Source organism: Hibiscus syriacus, unplaced genomic scaffold (assembly GCF_006381635.1).
Source record: "Hibiscus syriacus cultivar Baekdansim isolate YM2019G1 unplaced genomic scaffold, ASM638163v2 tig00113123_pilon, whole genome shotgun sequence".
NCBI lineage: Eukaryota > Viridiplantae > Streptophyta > Magnoliopsida > Malvales > Malvaceae > Hibiscus > Hibiscus syriacus.
Genome location: NW_024063443.1, coordinates 414328 through 433838, shown reverse-complemented (window position 1 = coordinate 433838; position 19511 = coordinate 414328). Strand labels below are relative to the sequence as shown.

At 35.1% G+C, this 19511-nt stretch overlaps 1 protein-coding gene, 1 long non-coding RNA gene and 2 pseudogenes across 3 annotated transcripts; all 4 read left to right on the top strand.

Annotated features, from left to right (window-relative positions):
• Positions 1 to 844: 844 nt before the first annotated feature.
• On the top strand, positions 845 to 8164 carry LOC120185511 (annotated as a pseudogene).
• On the top strand, positions 4561 to 6692 carry LOC120185509. 2 transcript variants are annotated; one of them, XM_039189709.1, is made up of 6 exons: positions 4562 to 4656; positions 5137 to 5201; positions 5345 to 5407; positions 5499 to 5572; positions 5915 to 5986; positions 6373 to 6692. In XM_039189709.1, exons 4-6 carry the CDS (start codon positions 5518 to 5520, stop codon positions 6576 to 6578), a joined length of 333 nt encoding a protein of 110 aa, XP_039045640.1. In that variant the 5' UTR covers positions 4562 to 4656; positions 5137 to 5201; positions 5345 to 5407; positions 5499 to 5517; the 3' UTR covers positions 6579 to 6692. The 2 variants fall into 2 exon arrangements, with proteins under 2 accessions (XP_039045639.1, XP_039045640.1); XM_039189708.1 differs by lacking the exon at positions 5137 to 5201 and having other exon boundaries at positions 4561 to 4656.
• Positions 8165 to 9710: 1546 nt separating the features above from the next.
• Positions 9711 to 12452, top strand: LOC120185411 (annotated as a pseudogene).
• A 728-nt stretch (positions 12453 to 13180) lies between these two features.
• LOC120185412 lies at positions 13181 to 14553 on the top strand. The gene is made up of 4 exons (XR_005522118.1): positions 13181 to 13373; positions 13468 to 13751; positions 14230 to 14296; positions 14434 to 14553. It is a non-coding gene; the product is annotated as an uncharacterized LOC120185412 (long non-coding RNA).
• Positions 14554 to 19511: the final 4958 nt, after the last annotated feature.

The following is a 19511-nucleotide window of genomic DNA, read 5'->3' as shown; positions in this document are numbered from 1 at the left end:
TATAATTGATTAGCCCATGCATATAAAGTTCGTTGGACAAAATTTTTATCCTACTACTGTTTGTAAATGACATTCTAATAGAAAAAGGTAATATAGTCTAACATGTAAAACTAAGAATTTTTAATCCAGTAAATTTCTAATAAAAAATGTGTCATATATTTCTTTATCGTTTGACATAATATTTCTTTAAAATTTTAAAAAATTAATCTCCTACCATAAAATTTTATGTCCATATTTAATAAAAGTTTATACTTATAAGATTCTCGGTGGACTTAGCATAAAAAATTTTACACTAAGAGATTGACCTATATCAAAAGGGCAATAAATTTAATTTGCTTTAAATTTAATATCATATATTATTACTTGAGTTATTCAATTTTTTAGAAAAATATTTTTTTATAAATATAGAATATGTCGTAATTTTTAAATTTAAAATAAATTAAAATAAAAAAGTTAAATTGTGAACCATTATATATGATACCATTTAATTTAAGGGTTAAATTTATTTTAATTTATTAAAATTAAGATTAAATTAAAAAAATATATAAATAATAATAACCAAATATGTAATTATATCAAATATTTTAACTACTGCATTAGTTTTTCTCTTAAATTTAACAAATGACTTAACTGAATACATTTAAATAATTATCAATGGTAATTTCAAATTGAAAACGTATTTGCCTTAAAACTTAAATTAATTTGTTTGTGATTTTAAAACTCGGAAGATCTTAATTAAAAAAAAGTAAGTATTTGGACATAAGATTTAATTTGTATTTATTAAACCGAGCGCATGTACCCTGTCCGTGAATTATCCAAAATTCTATCAGATCTCAGATTTTAATGGTTTTTTAGGCGTTGTTGATAAGGCGAGAACCAACCAACGCCCACTCGGCAAAGGCCAAGCGTAGAAGGAAGACTCACTACGAAGTCTTGCTCTTTCATCGATCGGAATCCTTCATTCTTCCTTCCGAAATCCGCCGGATTTGTAAGACTCCGCCACCCCGAATCCTAAATTCAATGGCAGAAGCGCCGGTTGAACCCGAACTGAGCGCCGAATTGGAATCGCTGGTCATTCCCCCTATGGATCCGTTGTATCTGTCCTCAGATTTAGGGTTTCCTACCTACGACAATCATGATTTCCAGCTTACGTTCGACGACTTGGACGAATTGTACTTTGCGGGCGTGATCGTGCCCTATTCTTCCGGTGCTACACCCGAATCTTACGTGGAAGGGTACCTTAATTCTTCCTCCCCGGAATTTGATAGTTGCTGCGGCCAGACCGGTAATTCACACTCTCCTGTCTCGTCTTTAGGCCGTGGAAATTGTGGTTCGGCCGTTTCCGGGGATACGAACGTTGCGTCGGCGGATTCTGGAACCGATGTCGATCAAAAGATTGATGTTGAAGAATTGGGTATAAGGCGAGCATCGAAAAGGAAGATGGTTCATGAAGAGGCTGATTCCGTCAAGTGTATAAAATCGTCGCTGCTGAATGTGAACAATTATAGCACCAGTTCTGATAATAAGTCAAATGCTCTGAGCGAGGAGGAGGAGAAAAAGAGGGCGAGGCTCATGAGGAACAGAGAGTGCGCAGCTGTCAAGGCAGCGGAAGAAGCATTACGTGGAAGAGCTGGAAGATAAGGTTAGGACAATGCATTCCACGATTTCTGATTTGAATAATAAGATAGCTTATTTTATGGCGGAGAAAGCTACCTTGAGACAGCAATTAAGTACCGGTGGTGGTGGTGGTGGTGGTGGAGTGTGCCCTCCACAGCCAATGCCTATTCCTATGTATCCACCAATGGCATACCGTTGGATGCCACGTGCTCCGTTGTATATGATGAAGACTCCAGGGTCTCAAGTGCCATTGGTACCTATCCCTAGGTTGAAACAACAGCAGCAACCGAAACCGGCTTCTAAACTTAAAAAGGGTGACAGCAAAGCTAAGAAGGTTGCTAGTGTTAGTTTATTAGGAATGTTGTTTTTCATATTATTCTTCAGTGGTTTGGTCCCAATTTTGAACCTAAGATATGATAATACACCTGTTGGGTCTGGTTTTGTTGGAGATGGGTTTTACAAGGTGCATGGTGGGAAAGTTTTGAGAGTTGATAGTCATATAAATGGGTCTAATTATGGTAGGAATTTTGACATTAGCAATAGAGTTAATGGTAGAAGCTCAGAGCCCAGTGTTGAGAAAAAAGAGACCGGGGTGCAAAATGCTAGTGAGCCTCACTGCTTCCTTGTATGTACCGAGAAATGATAAGAATTTCCCTCCTGCACTTGCCATTCCTGATGCCAGGGAGCATGGAGGAAAGCATTCACGTGAATATAGTAATCATGCAGAAAGACACATGGCTCTCTCTTCTGGTTCTGCCGATGCTTTGAAAGACCATATCAAGTCTACTGCTGCCTATGGTAAGATGCAGCAGTGGTTCCGGGAAGGAGTGTCAGGTAATTATTTTGCTCTTACGTTTTTTTTAGTATGCAAATTGGGTGCTTTTCTGGATGTCAATGTTCTATAATTGGATGTAATTTGGCTGGTTTACTTACTGATTTCATGTTAAGGTTAGGTAGCTTTACTGCAGTGAGGAGTATGGATTGGTATCATTATATGGTTGTGGCACAAAAATTGTCTATGCTATCCTTTTCTTCTTTTAGCTATGTTTTTCTGTGAATTTGACAGTTTGTGGGTTGCTGAGTAGAATTTGTTTTTCTATTCAACTAGTGTTGGTTTTAACTATTTACTATGTTTAATACTTAATTATCTAAATCATGGGAAATAATATTTAATTTATTTTTCAGTTAAGCCATTCACTTCAATTCGTTTGATTGATGATTAGAAGTATCACCTATTTGACCTTTGATCTGGTTTATTGTTCATCGGTTCTCAGAGCATGGATTTAAAAATTAGTTTCCCATATCATTTTGCTGGGTGTTTGAAGTCTGTCATTTTACTTTTATCTTCCTTGCCTTAAACTTGAAGTAAAATAAATTTGCACACAGATTCCATGGAGCATATGTTGGGATACAGTTCATAAGTGTGTAAGCCGTAAGGTTCAACAGATACTATAGCTAGCCCACACTTAATGATTTAATATTATTGGTTTAAAAGTTGCAGGATTATAACAAAATTAATTATAGTCATAATACTCCCAACTCTACTCTAGGGTCCCGTTTGGTTCAGGGTATATTTATTTCCTGGGAGGAATATTGTTTTCCTGGATGAATATACCCATGTTTGGATAGGTTGTATTACCAAGTGTCAGGAAAAAATTAATACCAACAGGAATTTTTTTTACTGCATTCCCGGGAATGTCTATCCCTCCTCTCCCCTAGGTATTTACTCATTCCCGTCCCCGTTGTCTAAAATAGCCTTCTCCCCTCCCCTTCGTTCTGCTGAAATCTTCTTCTTCTTCTTCTTCTTGCATCGCTTATCCTTCACTTCTGTGCTTCTTGGTGTGAGGCTTCAAAACAAATGGACAAAGTCTTTTCCCATCTCTCCATTGATTTTCTCAACGCTCACTTCCATAGGGTTCCTCTTCGAATTTCCTCTTCCAAGCAAATGGACAAAGTCTTCGGGCTTCGTGATCGAGTTTTGGTTTTTGGTCGAAATTCCGTTATACCCATGGGAGTGTTCCGAAGAGGAACTCGTCGAGCTCTGCAAACCCTTTAGGAAGATCGTTAACACTAAGTGCAATGTCGGCGCCAATCGGAACCAAGCTTTTGTTGAATTTGTAAGCTTCTAAATCCTTCCATTTTTTTTTGAAGTTCTTTGTTTATAGTTTATGGATTGCTTTGTGTCAGCGAAAAATAATGTTCAATTTGTGTTGTGTAAGGACAATCAATTGTTGATTGTCTACTCTTTTGGGAAATTGATTTTCTAGTGTAAATTTCAGTGTGTTCCTTCCATTTGTCGAAGTATGAGTTCTTTTTGTGAGATTTGTTTTCTTTGCATACGTTTATTTTTTAGCTGATTTTTTAATGTTTTGATGTGTAAATTTGATGGTTAATTGCAGAATTGCAAAGTGTTATTATTACTTTTTAATTTGGTGGTGAATTGGGATGGGGGAACTGATGCTTTTCACATTTGAAAGTGTAAAAGAAATGTTATTATGTGACCCGAGTTAGAGCAGTTTTGTCAGCAGTTGTGTGTGAGTTTATTCTTATTTGAAATCAGACACATATACAACCTTGTAATCATATTAGAATCTTCAAGAAAAGAATGTGTAAACATTGATGTGTTACTTCACCGCCAATCGGGTTGGATTTTGATTTTTCTTGGATGATGGTTTATTTTGATTTGTCAGGGGTTAACTTATCATTTGGGTTCTATTCTTCTTCTTCTAGGTTGAATATCGATGGGTTAATTTCATGCAGTGAAATTTAGATAATATTTGCAGGTTGATCAGTTAGTTTTTATGTTAATTATGTTACTTTTATTTTCAGGTAGACTTAAATCAGGCTATTTCGATGGTTTCATATTATGCTTCATCATCAGAGCCAGCACAGGTTTGTGGAAAAAATGTATATATTCAATAGTCAAACAGACATGAAATTGTCAACAACAAGAGTCCCGGAGATACCCTAGGAAATGTTTTGCTAGTTACCATTGAAGGTGTGGAAGCTAATGATGTGACCATTGAGACGATTCACTTGGTAAGTGCTTATTACTGGCATGCATTTCTCAACTAAATGCCTTCAATTGTTACAGATTCTCTATTCTATTTCTGCTATAAGAATTGGCTCTCTAGAATTTTTAAAGCCTCTTTTTGCTTCAGGTGCTCTAGATTAAGGAAGGAGCATATTTGTATGACTAAATGGAGACATCTTGAATTTCTATGTCTAGACTCTAGAAGTGGCCTAATTTAGTTCGTCAAATTCTTGTGAACTGCCATGTATGAAGTATCACTTCTATTTTCGTGTGTTATTTCTTCTACGACTGATGAGAGAAGCTTAATTTCCTTAAATCCTGTATTTTAAGGAATATGCTTTTTAATAGGAGAGCACAAGACCGTTTCTTATAGATTTGAAATGAGTTAAACTGTTACATTTGTTGGAGATGGCAGTTTTTTTTATCGAAATCAGTTGAATCACAGATGGTTATGCCCCTTATTTATATTCCTTTGTTGGAGACAGTTTGGAAATATTATCATGTACGTCATACTCCTTTCTAAGGTCTATCTTGAGCCATGTATGCACAGGTGTCATTCTGCACTTATTTCTTGTCCATTTGGATTTGTTAACAAAAACTTTGACATTATACCCATCTTTGTGACGGTTTCTAATGTTCTTTTCTTATTTGTATTTGTGATATGTACCAGTTTCTGATTTAATTTTGTTCCAGGTATTTTCTGCATTTGGTTTTGTTCACAAAATTGCTACATTTGAAAAGGCTGCGGGATTCCAGGTGAGATGGCAAAAGTGCATTTAGATTTTTGGATCTGTGGTGATTTCATTTTTTTCAATATGATGTTCATATTTATTACAATTGTTGGCAGGCATTAATCCAATTCACTGATGCTGAAACTGCTTCTTCAGCGAGGAATGCCTTGGATGGTAGAAGTATTCCCAGGCATGTACTTCTTCCTTGCATCTTCTTCCTCCTTCCACACCAGCACATTCATTTTTCTCATTTCTCTAGCGTCATCTAATTCTCTTCATATTGATTATAAATGTATGGTTTGAGAATTGTTGGTCTAACTGCTACCATCTTTCTTTGTTTATATATTTGTTCATTTTGAAATAGAAATAATTAATTTAATTTCAATGTTTCTACCTACGTTATTTTTCTTCTGCTGTGGGAGGATTGGCATCTTCATTAAACCATCCTATTACCTCAGCTCATAATAATTCTCCGCTATCTTATAAAAAAATAGACGACAGTGGCTGAAAACAACCGCTTTCATTTGTTTAGGACTTCAACGATTGAAATGTTTGGAGTTGTCTGATACTGAAGTTGGAAGCAATGACCTTCTCCATCTTTCTGGTTAGATATCCTCCTTTCTCATAGTATGACATTCTCTATATTTGCAGTTGCTGTTACTTTCTGTTTCTAGTTTTGGTGGTAAAGTGCTTCTTTAACTCTTTTGTTGCATATAATTATTTTCTTGATTTGATTCTCTGTTATCGCTGCCCTGATTTGCTATCCTTCTTTGGAAGCCTTCTCAAAACTCAGATGATTCTACATGGAATTTTTTTTAAAACAATTGAAGGCACCTATGTTAGACATATACCTGGATCTGGCATTCTCATATGAGTCCGCATAACAGCATTGTTCATTTAGTAGTCTGAGGAGCTTTAATCATTGAATAAGCATATAAAACTGATATCTTCTTATATATGATCATCCGATTTCTTTTGGTTTACTTGTAGGTTTGGTTAATCTGGAGAGCATAAACCTGTCATTTACTGGAGTTACAGATGGTGGTTTAAGAAAATTGTCTGGACTCTCGTCTCTGAAATCACTCAACCTGGATTCTCGTCAAATCACAGATGCCGGACTTGCAGCTCTTACCAGTATGACTGTTCGGAGTGCCTATTTCTGTTCTTTGAATTGTCCTTTTAGTTCTTTAACATGATTCATTGTGAAATAATAAGTTTTGTCACTTATTATACTGGTGATTTAATTTTATTGTTGTCAAAGATAATAAATTAGTTCTGATTAGTCATTAGTTTATTGTTGAGAAAGAGATTACTGGAACACAATTATTTTTAGTAATTATGCTAATAAATATGTTTTTTTATTATTATAATAGCGATCATACCAATCAAAGTAAATATTTTAGGTTATATAATAAGGATAATTCACATTTTGAGAAAGAAAAAGTAAATTATTAGCTTTAAATAATTTTTAAGTAAAATAATATTTTTAACCAATTAAAATGATTAATTAATTGTATTTTTTTCAAATAAAAATTTAATTGATCCAGAAATTTTCAAATATGAAATATTTTTGTTTAATACTGGCTTATAATTAGATGTAACGTGAAACAATAAATTTAAACAATTGTACTCGGTAATAATATGCCAAAACTAAAATTGACGAATTTGGAAGTACTTTATTTGAAAGACAATTTTTTTAACATTAGCAATATATCATCTTTTAATAGACTTCCAAAAATAAAGCCTTTGTCTTTTGAATACTTTGAACAGACCGATGCATATAGTTAAATGTTGATGTAAAATTTTAATATATTTTTACATAAATTATATAAAATTTAATATTAATTAAAATTTAAAAAATACATGATATATTTAAATATTCAAGTAATATATTATCAACAGATAAAATTTTTATATAAATAATTTTTATTTAAATATTTAGAATTTCACTTGTTAAAAAATATAGAACAAGGACAATTTAGTAAAATATACATTTCAGTAATATTTTATTCCTTCAACCAAACACTGTAATCTTACATTCCTGCCAAACCAACCAAACACAGTAATGTAACATTCCCAGTAATCCTATTTCCTGGTGATAATATTTTATTCCCACCGGTAATCTTACATTTCATGAACCAAACGCACTCTAACCGTATATTTGATGTACTAATTTGATAGTTTCTTGTCCTTTGTTGTAGGGCCAATGTTGAGTTCGGGCATGTGCACAGAAGTATTCCAGTTTGACATCTCCGCCCCAGGAGCCATCGTTCCAGCTTCCTCAGTTCCCAATGAATCTTCCAAACAACATCAAAATGCTACCATGCATAACAAGGGAAGAAACAGAAGGATTCTCCATGGTCATCCTGTTCCTCTCTTTAGTTCTGATGTGAACATAACCCAGCAGAATGCTAGCAGAAATTCCGGGAAGCAAGATTTTCAAGGTAACAAAACTGCTTCTTCTATGGTAGTATCCGTGCTTGTTGATCCCAGAGAGGCTGGTGATGGGGATATGGATGACATGATTGTACCGAAATCTCTTTCTCGGATCTTTGTTGTTGTGCTTTTAGACAGTGTCAAGTATGTTACGTATTCTTGTGGACTTCCACGATCGGGTCCGCATCTGGTGACTGCTTAAGGGACAAAACAGGGGTCGCTACTTGGGCTTCTAGTTTATATATTTATATATACACAATAACAGAGTAACTATTAGGTGGTAGCGGCTAGTAACAAATTCTGTAGCATTTTAAGCTCTCTTTGTACTTCGGATCTGTCTTCTAAAATATCCTCAGCCTTTGGCTTTCCTGCACATGGTGCCAATTTGGTCATGTTTGCAATACTTTTGCTGTTATGTTTGTAGCTGAACTTTTCTATCGTGGCCCGGCAAGTGATGCTTTTAGTTGAAGCTAAAGGCTTTGGTCGGTAGGTAGAATTAATGATGAAAGGTGGGAAAAGAAATATATAAAGGTTTTGAAAAATAAGAGAAGGAAACTATAAGATTCTATCACTCAACAAAAGAAATATGCAATGAAAACTACTATAATGAATTGAAGAATAGTGTGGTGGGTGATATCAATATGGCAAATGACTGAAGTGCTTTGCCTTTTTTTCTTGTTCGTCTGAGAAGCTGTTTACTTGTTCTCATGTTCCGGTATTAAAAATAAAATCTGAAAAAGATTGGGTAATATTTGTGCTTGTTATGATTCTTAATTTTTTTTTTAAATATTAGTACTCGAAGTAAACCATCAACGATTTAAGACTTCAATCTTAACAGATAACCAACATAACAGATAACCCATCTCTTCCCTACTACTCGACATCAATTCAAGATAAACACAAATTGTCTCTGTGTGTCAACTCATCCAATAACCATTCACCCCAACCACCACAGCTACTCAAAGATGTAAAGGAGAAAACAGACTAGGCTTCGTGATTGAATTAACCCAACCAACACTGCAGTTTCACTCACCTAAACTCATCCAATCCACCACTGTCGTCTCTTTTCCTCGATACGTCCATCATTCAGGCAGTCCCCTACAAAACAGTGTCCGAAACCACCAATCAAGCAGGCTCCTCCAAACACACAGCTCCTGCCCCTCTCGGCATCTTTCAACACCCTCGACCCAATTAATATTCTTTTGTCGCTATACAAACGTAACTACTCAAATTGAAGTTGTTTAGAGAGAATAAATGAATAATATCTTTTTATCAATAAGATCCTAATGATTCTTTTACACAATAATTTTAACCCTATATTTATCAACTTACCCATGTGTTTTCCGGGAATATGGATGGCAAAATGATAATGGGCTTGCTTATAAGGAGATAATCCTCCTCTAAGGCCTAATCTACCGTGAGATTAAAATGTGATATGTTGTGATTTGGATTGAATCCGTTCAATTAAAGTTTTTTTAAATATTTTTTATATTTTATTTTGATTAATTATTAATTTTTATATTAGTTTTTGAGTTATAACTTTTACTTTATTTTAATAAAATAATATTATTTTAAAATTTTAATTATTATTTAATAAAATTATAAATTTTTTATATTATAATTATTTTAAAAGGAATTGAATTTTAATTACACAAATTTTATTTAATATTTTAAAATTATTTTTCCCATGTGAGACACCGACAACCAACAACCTCCGAAAACTCAAATTAATCACCCAGCCTAACACAATCCCTGAAACTATCACTCCCACCACCCATGACGTTGATGTGTTCCATTTTCAATGGAACTTATCTCCATTCTGCGTGTGAACATCCTGAAATCACAAATCAATTCACCACCTCCTTCTCTCTTTCATATATCCGCATCGTCCCAAAGCCTGTTTTTCAATAGCCACAAAATTCAATAAAATTCACAGATGGGTCTTCCACTAATAATTATCACATCCGTCACCGCCATCTTCATAACGTACCAGCTTTTTCAACGGCTGAGATTTAAGCTCCCGCCGGGCCCACGGCCGTGGCCGGTGGTCGGGAATCTTTACGATGTAAAGCCCGTAAGGTTCCGGTGTTACGCGGAATGGGCTCAGAAGTACGGTCCGATTATATCGGTTTGGTTCGGTTCGACTCTGAACGTGATCGTGTCGAATACGGGCCTCATTATCTCAAGGTAAGGAAAGTGTGCACGCTGGAGCTTTTCTCTCCCAAGAGGCTCGAGGCTTTGAGACCTATCAGAGAAGATGAGGTTTCCGCCATGGTTGAATCCATCTTTCTCGACACCACCAATCCTGGTATTGATATTTTTCTCCCTTATTTTCTTTTCTATCCAAAGGAGCGTTAATTATTTTATTTTTTTTGGGTAAACTACGCAAAACCTCAGTTTTTGACCGTTTTATTATCTATACTTTTAATTTTTTTTAAAGTATATCTAACATTTAATTTTTATTTTATGTTAGTACTTACCTTTAAAAAATTAATGCATTTAATATTTAAATTGTTAGTTTTATTTTGTTTTAGTACTTAAATTTTCACTTTATTTTTAAAATTTAACATTGAACTTTAAACTGGTAATAAAATAAAATAAAAATTAAACTGATTTTGAAAAAAATAAAAGTTTGTACTAAAAAGTTTAAAACTAATAGTTTAGATATTAAATATGTAATTTACTCTAATTTTTTTATCATAGAAGTTTTTAAAGTAAAGTATATAGCTAATAGCTTATTAAAAATAGTTAGATTTTCTAATAAAAAATTTAAAATCGTTGCTTATTAAATTAAAAATTTAACTTTTAAATTCATGATAATTATTTTTATCTGAGCAAATGTATTATTTCATTCGCAGGGCCATGCCTCTAAATGGTCAAATATCAGATCTAGTTCCTCATGAAATTAATGCTTTAAAGTTAAGGCATGATAAAATTTCACTGTTTGGTCTCCCAAAAATGATAAAAATTCAGTTTAAACTATTTAAAAATTAAATAAATATAAACTAAAACGATGATAAAATTTTATTAATATTTAATTTTGATCAATAAATTAGAGTATATTTCTATGACTTTGCACTTGTTTCTATAGGTGATCAACCACCTTCATTAGGTCTGTATAGGCTTGTTGACTAGGGTGGATGAACAACTTTTCGTTCCTTGTTTGCTACGTTAACAAATTCATTTTACAAATGCCATTTTTCCCCAAAAAGAGTTGAGGTAGCCCACTAAATTTTATTACCCAAACTTTATTTCACTTGATCTCTTGTGAAATGGTTTTCTCACTTGTCTGATCAACTCAATCTAAATACTCGTTAATTCAACGATTGAACTAAAATATTTGCTCCGCATTGAACTCCTTGATGGTATTCTTTTATTCCTAGCATAGGTTTACAAGTTAGTTTTGCCTAAGCTAATTTCGTGGCATTCCAACAATATCTGAATGTTGCTTGAAATTGAATGAAAATTCTGATGCAGAGAGCCAGGGCAGAAGTTTTCAAGTAAGGCAATACTTGGGTGCTGTAGCATTCAACAACATAACAAGGCTAGCGTTTGGGAAGCGTTTCGTGAACTCCGAGGGCGTAATGGACGAGCAAGGCAAAGAATTCAAGGCCATTGAGGCTAATGGGATTAAGCTGGGTGCATCACTTGCCATGGCCGAACACATTCCGTGGCTTCGTTGGATGTTTCCGTTGGAAGAGGAGGCATTCGCCAGGCATGGGGCACAAAGGGACCGTCTCACGCGAGCTATCATGGAGGAGCACACCCTTGCCCATCAGAAAAGCGGCGGTGCCAAGCGACACTTTGTCGATGCTTTGCTTACATTGCAAGACAAGTATGATCTTAGCGAGGACACCATTATTGGGCTTCTATGGGTAAGCATGTTTAGGTTTTGGAGATTATTATTTTAGGCTCCACAGCCATCAAACAAAGTAAACTCTGACAAGTGAATGAAATATGCAGGACATGATCACCGCAGGCATGGACACAACAGCAATCTCGGTCGAGTGGGCAATGGCCGAGGTGGTCCGGAATCCAAGAGTGCAGAAAAAGGCACAAGAGGAGCTAGATCGTGTGGTAGGATTCGAAAGGGTGATGTCCGAAACCGATTTCTCAAATCTCCCATACCTTCAAATCGTAGCCAAGGAGGCTCTAAGATTACATCCTCCAACTCCTCTAATGCTACCCCATCGTGCCAATGCGAATGTGAAAATTGGATGCTATGACATCCCCAAGGATCAAATGTGCACGTTAACGTATGGGCAGTAGCCCGTGATCCAGCAGTCTGGAAGGACCCCGAAGAGTTCCGGCCAGAACGATTCCTGGAGGAGGACGTCGATATGAAGGGTCATGATTTCCGACTGCTTCCGCTTGGTGCGGGGAGGAGGATATGCCCCGGTGCGCAACTTGGGATCAACCTGGTCACATCCATGTTGGGTCACTTGTTGCACCATTTTTGTTGGACACCGGCCGAGGGAGTCAAGGCTGAGGAAATTGACATGCTTGAAAACCCTGGACTGGTTGCTTATATGCGGACTCCTTTGCAGGCTATTGCCACTCCTAGGCTGCCTTCTCATCTGTACAAACGTGTGGCTGCGGATATCTGAGTTCTCTCAATTCGTTGTCCTTAGATTTTGAACTCCTTTTACTAGTTCGGTTGTATTATCAATTGTGTCTCGTGTGATTTGTGATGGGGTCAGAGGAACAAATAAAAACCACAGTGATATAAAATTTCCAATGGGAGAGTTGTTTTTTAGTTGTACCATAATTTAATGCTGGATAACACAATTTTGTTCTTAAGCTAACCCATTAAGAGGAAAAAAAAATTAATGAGGGATTTGGGATATTAAATTTTAAAATAACAAAAAACCAGTTGCGTATTTAAATCAGAAAAGGGTAAACTATTATTTAGTCACCCAATTATAACTTTGATTCTGTTTTGGTCATTCAATTAATTTTTTCTCAAAATCATCATTAATATTACGTTTTGATTTTATTTTTGTCATCCGTCATTAAAGATATTAATAGAATTACTAACACATTTTTTAAATAATGTCATAATATTACTTTATGTTGAAAATCAAGATTATTATTATTATTTTTATCAAAATAAAATCAAAACATAATATTGTTAATGATTTTAAAAAAATAATCGAATGATCAAAATAAGACCAAAATTATAATTAGAGTTATTAAATACTGAATTTACCCTAACGAATATAACAAATTGAAACCATATTCTTTGTTAGTGATGGCAGAAGCTCGGACCATGAAGCGACAACAACCAAAGACAAACTTAACAGGGTCTGACAATTAAACCGTTGCCACGCAGATTGGGAAATTTCCATTGAAGCTGCTGTTCCCGGGAATTTCCCAAAATCCAAATCCGAAATCCCATCCCTCTTATTGGGGTTTCCCGCTGGAGAATTAGTGGACAGAGAGTGGGGTTAGAATAGTGGAGACAAACACTTGCGTCAGAGGTTGCTGCTCCAGCGACTCCATCCCTCTTCACCTTCCTCCTACTTCCTTCACTCTTCTCTCCCCTATTGCCAGGGGTAATTTTCTCTTCTCTTCTCTTCTCTTCTCTTCTTTCCTTTCCTTCCCTTTCCACCTAGAATTTGCTCATCTGTTTTTTTTTTGGGGTGATAGGGGCCGAAAGCGTTGTTTATGAAGCGATTTTGGATGGAAAGAAAGTTGCTGCGAGGAAGCCAATCTTGTCTACTTCGGAGGAGTTGAATAAATTTCACAAGGAGTTGCAGCTCCTGTGCCACTAGACCATCATGGCATCGCTACTCTCGTCGCCGCCCATGCCAAGCCTCCCAACTATATGTTCTTCTTCTAATTCTATGAACAAACCAACCTTGCTCATAAATTACATGTTCAAGAATGGATTCCCGATCTTGATCAGGCGCTGCCAATCATGCTCCAGTTAGGTATATCTTCATTCTCCACAATTTCCTTTTTCTATTTGATCGTTTTTTTAAAGTGTCATTTTAATATGAATTCAGCTGAGTCCTGATCATAAGCTTGGAGATTTAAAGAGTATATGGACATATCTTAGATGCAGAGAATAGCTTTACGCGCTAGAATATATATGAAAACAATAGGGGTTTATATGTAGAGTGATGAGTATGGCAGCGTGATAACTGCGTACTTGAACTTTGTTTATTTATCTTAGTAACTTGTTAGTTAATTACTTAATGTTGGATCTGTCAGAAATTTTATTGATATGCCACGTTTTGCATTATCTTCAGTTTATGTGGAAATATTTGTTATTTGTAAAACACTATTCTTTCGACAGTTTATACTTGAAGATTTATCCTTCTTATCCCCCCTTTTTTGGGCCAAAATTTACTAAAATTTTCTTTTTGATGATGTTACACGTGCCCCTTCTGCTGTTTTTCCTTCCAGCGAAGGCTTTGCAATATCTGATAACAAAGGAATTGTACATAGAGATGTGAAACCAGCAAATGTTCTCGTAATTTTCTTTTTATAATCTTCCAATTTCTGTTGTTGTCCTTATCTGCTTGGTGTAGGAGACTTTTAGAAAAATGATTTTAATTGAGCGACTTTTGAGCTCAAAGTTATATAACACCAGTAATGTATATGATGCAGCTTGACAGCAACTTTTCTGCACACCTAGCTGACTTTGGCTTGGCAGAATATAAGAAAGATCTCAAAAGAGTCTCTATTGAGAATTGGAGATCATCAGTTAAGCCAACAGGTGGTTTTCACCAAAAAAAAAAATGGTTGGAACTCTTATTTACATGGCACATGAGATATTGACGAAGGAGATACATACTGAAAAATCATATGTCTACAGCTTTGGAGTGTCCATCAAGTAAGAATAAGGATTCTTGAGGCTTTTGTTAACAATGTATTGTATATATGGTCTATGAATAAGTATTTTTGCTATACTAACATACATTATAGACTGCATATTTACCTAATTTCTTATCAAGCTCATACTATCAGTTATTGTCAGCTGTTAATCTAAAATACCAAGATCGTCTTTTTATAGTGCAACGGAAGTATCTAGAATAATTCAAATTGGATTAAGAAAACATTTTGGCCCTTAGCATTGCAATAAAGATTTATTTCAGTACTAACCTCTTAATGTTTCTATGGAAATGCCAGAACTGTTAGAATTCAACCCTTGCACTGTACTAAACATTTTAGTTCTTTCGGAATCGTCTTTCGGGTGGGTCCGAAATTGGGATTCGACTTGAATTATTGGGATCATTTATTTTAAAACAAATGGGTTGATCGGATATCTTATTTATTACATTATCTGCGTCTTTCCAAAGATGTGTTGCAAGAGTCGGTTACAGTCAAGGAAGGGTTAGCACCATTGAACTGCCCTTTCGGTACTACGTAATTTACAATTGTCTTTAATTAAAAAAATTGAAAGTTTAAGTTAAAAAGTAAAATAATGATTCAAAACTTACATCTGATTGATTGATATACCCTTAAAAAATCGAGAAACGCGTTAGAGGAAAAAAGATAATAAAAATAAAATCAAGAGAAAAAAAAGAAAAAAAATAAATAAACAAAAAGAAAAAAATAAAAAAAGGAATAAAAGTAAAAATAAAAAATAAAATAAATAAAATAAAGAACCTAATAATAATATAATAAATAAATAAATAAAACAAAAACAAAATAAAAATAAATAAGAAACAAAATAAATAAAAAGGAAATAGAAAATAAGTAAAGATAAAGAAAATAAAAATAAAGATAAAAATTAAAAAATAAAGAAATAAAAAAATAAAAAGTAAAATATATACGTTAATAGTAAAATAATAATAATAATAATAATAGTCAGAATGATAGTTATATAATATAATAATAATAATAATAATAATAATATCGTATAAACAAAGTATATAAAAATATAATTAATAAAATAAAAAATAATAATAAATACTAATAAAAATGATTAAATTGAAAGGAGAGTCAAATTCAAGGGTTAATTTGAGAAGAAATTTGGGTTTAAATTGAATTTAGGGGGTTCAAATAAGTCTTTTCAAAGGCGTGAGCATCAAAAGCGTAATTTACCCTTTTTAAATAAAAAACGCGCAGATCCCTTCAGCTGAATCGGGTCGCGCGCGGGTCACGGGTCGGGCACGGGCTAAGTATAAAGCCCAAAAAGTTTTTAATTTCCCTTATTTTCCTTCCTTCACACGAGAGCCCCCTTTTCCTTTCTTCATACTCTTTCATTTATTATTCACAAATGAAGAACATGGGCTGTGCTCTCCAGAATCCAGTCATCGACGGCAAATTATTTTTTGTTTTTTTTTTTTTAAAAATAGAAAAGCTTATTCACTCCTATTTTCAAAAATCATTTTTTTTAAAAAAAGAACATGCCCTTGAGGATAGATCTAGGTTCGAAAACTTCGAAACCCTTTCTCATTGGCGATTTGGGTTATCTCTTAAACTGAAATCAAAATAGCAACGTGCAAACCAAAGAGAAACCGAAAGCAAGGTAAAAAAAACTTATACCTTTTTTATTTCTTTGTTTCGAACGCTTACAAGCCTTGGATCTTGCGTATTTTTGGGTATTTTTTGCGTGTAATCCTTATGTGTTGCTAGTGATCTTTCCTTTCGAATTACATGCCTATTTATAGTGTTTACAAAGTCTGATTTTTGGACTCATACTATGACTCAAACACTTGCTTTTTGGTTGTTGAGAGTCCCATGATTATAATCTGTTGTTGACTTGGTGTTGCATGAAATCAAAATGCCGAGAAAACTGCAGTGGGTGAGGAGTCTTCGGTAATTGGGTCTCTACATATTCGGTCGAGCGGCATTGGGTGAGAGATGCCTAGGGTTCGAAAACCCTAGGTGCTGCAGGTCGTGGGGCTGCATTCGGTTCACGGGTCCAGGTCACTGCTGGACCATTGTTGGGCCACTGTATCGGGTTGTTTGATTTTGGGGCCTGTAACAGTAAAATAAATAATAAATAATATATATTATATGTTTATTATAATATATATATAATGCATAAATGGATGAAATAGGGTGTCTACAGCTGCCCCTCTTTGCTTATTATCGTGTAACGAAAATGGAGCAAATATTAATAGACACAAATTTCGTTCATATAGAATGTCCTCTGTCATAGAGTTGAAATCCGATGTCAAGACTGGTTTGTCAATCTGAATTGAATCCCGAAATGACTCCCTCGTCATGAGGTTGAGTTGAACTGGAAAATTCTGAGCACGATATCCTTCGTCGTGAAGTTGAAATCAAACTCAAAGCTTTTGGCATGTGGCCTTTGAACCATCTTCTAGCTCAAGATACTTCATCGAGAAGCTGAAACTTGACCTGAAGACTTTAGTGTTGTTGTGTTGCAGATGACTCATTCGTCGTGAAGTTGGGTCAATATTTAGGGTACAATATCATTCGTTACGAAGTTGAAATCGTAGATGGCCCCTTCGTTGTGAAGTTGAGCCTCGAATTGGATATCATTCGTCATGAAGTTGAAATCCAATCTTGTGTAAGTTGCGTTGCTTTGAGTCCAATATCCCTTGCTGTGAAGTTGAAATTGGTTCTGAATGAAACTGGAAAGCCCCTTCTCTATGAAGTTGAGCTTGAATTGGATATCCTTCGTCGTGAAGTTGAAATCCAATATAGAGTTGTATGCTGCTTGTGGGCACGATATCCTTCGTCGTGAAGTTGAAATCGTGGATGGCCCCTTCGTTGTGAAGTTGAGCCTCGAATTGGATATCATTCGTCGTGAAGTTGAAATCCAATCTAAAGATGTTGTTGGTGAACACGATATCCTTCGTCGTGAAGTTGAGCCATGAATTGGATATCCTTTGTTGTGAAGTTGAAATCCAATCTAAAGATGAACATTGCTGGTGGGCACGATATCCTTCGTCGTGAAGTTGAAATCGTGGATGACCCATTCGTTGTGAAGTTGAGCCTCAAATTGGATATCCTTCGTCGTGAAGTTGAAATCCAAGAATTGTTTTTGAGTTGGATGTCCTTCGTTGTGAAGTTAAATCCAATCTCGAGTAAATGGCGTCGCTTCGAGTCCAATATCCTTCGTTGTGAAGTTGGAATTGACTCTAGCTAGAACCTGCAAAGTTGTGCATATATGTGATGCTATAGATGTAATGTTCTTAAGTGTGCCTAAAATGCATATGCAATATATGTTATTTTAGGCTCTTGAGAGAAATCTCGATCTCCGGTTGCCTGTCTTGTTGACTCCTAATTCTGGAATCTTAAAGTTTTGATTCCTGATCTTGAATTCTTCAAACGTTTAAATCTGATTGGAGATTTCATTTTTTATCCTTGATTTGGGAAACGCTTCTCGACCATCTCAAGTGTGTGCATGAGCGTTGATCGTCTTTCCGAGTACCTATACTTTTCAAAGAATCTTTGTACAGTAATATGCAATTATCTTTTATAGAAGTAAAAAAATCATTAGGTTTAAGTTCAATCCAAGATGCTCAAAAGGAATTGATTCAGAGAAAATATTGTCTTTATTCATAAGGGAAAATAACAAATAATACATGACAAACATTTTGGAAAATGAATACATGATGAAGTGTGAATGAATGTCTTAGATCTCGATAATGTGGGCACTTCTGAGTTGAAAAGCCGTTAGGTGACCTTGAACACAACCTTTGTTAAGGAATCTTTGAAAATGGACAACGTTATGGAGAGTGCAACCTTTCTCCGACTCATTGAGTATATAGGAGATTCAGATGTTGGGATGTTTCCATTGCCTAGATTTCTTGAATCAATATCTAAATCGCCCTTTCGTTTTCAACTTGGACACATCATTGGTTTTATGATGCCCTTTGCGGGTTTTCATCTTGAACCCACCTTATTTTTCTTTTTCTTTTCTCTTTTTTTTCTTTGTTGTTTTTTAATTTAGGGCGCCCTTTCGGGTTTTCACCCTAAACATTTTTTCTCTTTTTTGTTCTTTTCTTTTTCTTTTTCTTCTTCAACCTAGGACGCCCTCTCGGGTTTTCATCCTAAGCGAAGTATTTTTTGACTGCATATGAATTGACGGGATTTGGCAGTTCAGGTCCGTCCATTTCAGCCAAGACAAGAGCTCCTCCGGAAAAGACCTTTTTTACGACATAAGGTCCTTCCCAATTTGGCATCCATTTCCCTCTGAAATCTTTCTAATGGGTGAAATTCTCTTTAACACCATATATTCTTCACGGAATATTCTCGGGCGCACCTTCTTGTTATGGGCATGAATCATTCGTTTCTGATAGATTTGACCATGATGAATGGCTTTCAATCTCCTTTCATCTATCAGGTTCAGCTGATCATATTGGGATTGCACCCATTCTGCATCATCCAGTTTAAGTTCTGTCAAGACCCGGAGTGACGAAATCTCCAATTCAATGGGCAACACTGCTTCAATTCCATAATCTAGTGAAAATGGAGTTACCCAAGTCGTGGTTCATACCGAGGTTCGGTAATCGAACAAAGCAAAAGACAATTTCTCGTGCCAGTCCGTGTAGTCTCAGTCATTTTCTCCACTATTTTTAATGTTTTTGTTTGCTGTTTCTACTGCTCCATTCATATTTGGTATGTAAGTAGTAAAGTTGTGATGCTTTATGTTGAACTGTTCACAAGCAACATTCATCATTTTGTTTTTCAAGTTTGTAGCATTGTCAGTTATGATAATTTCTGGTAAACCATACTGACATATGATCTCTTTTGTTCATAAA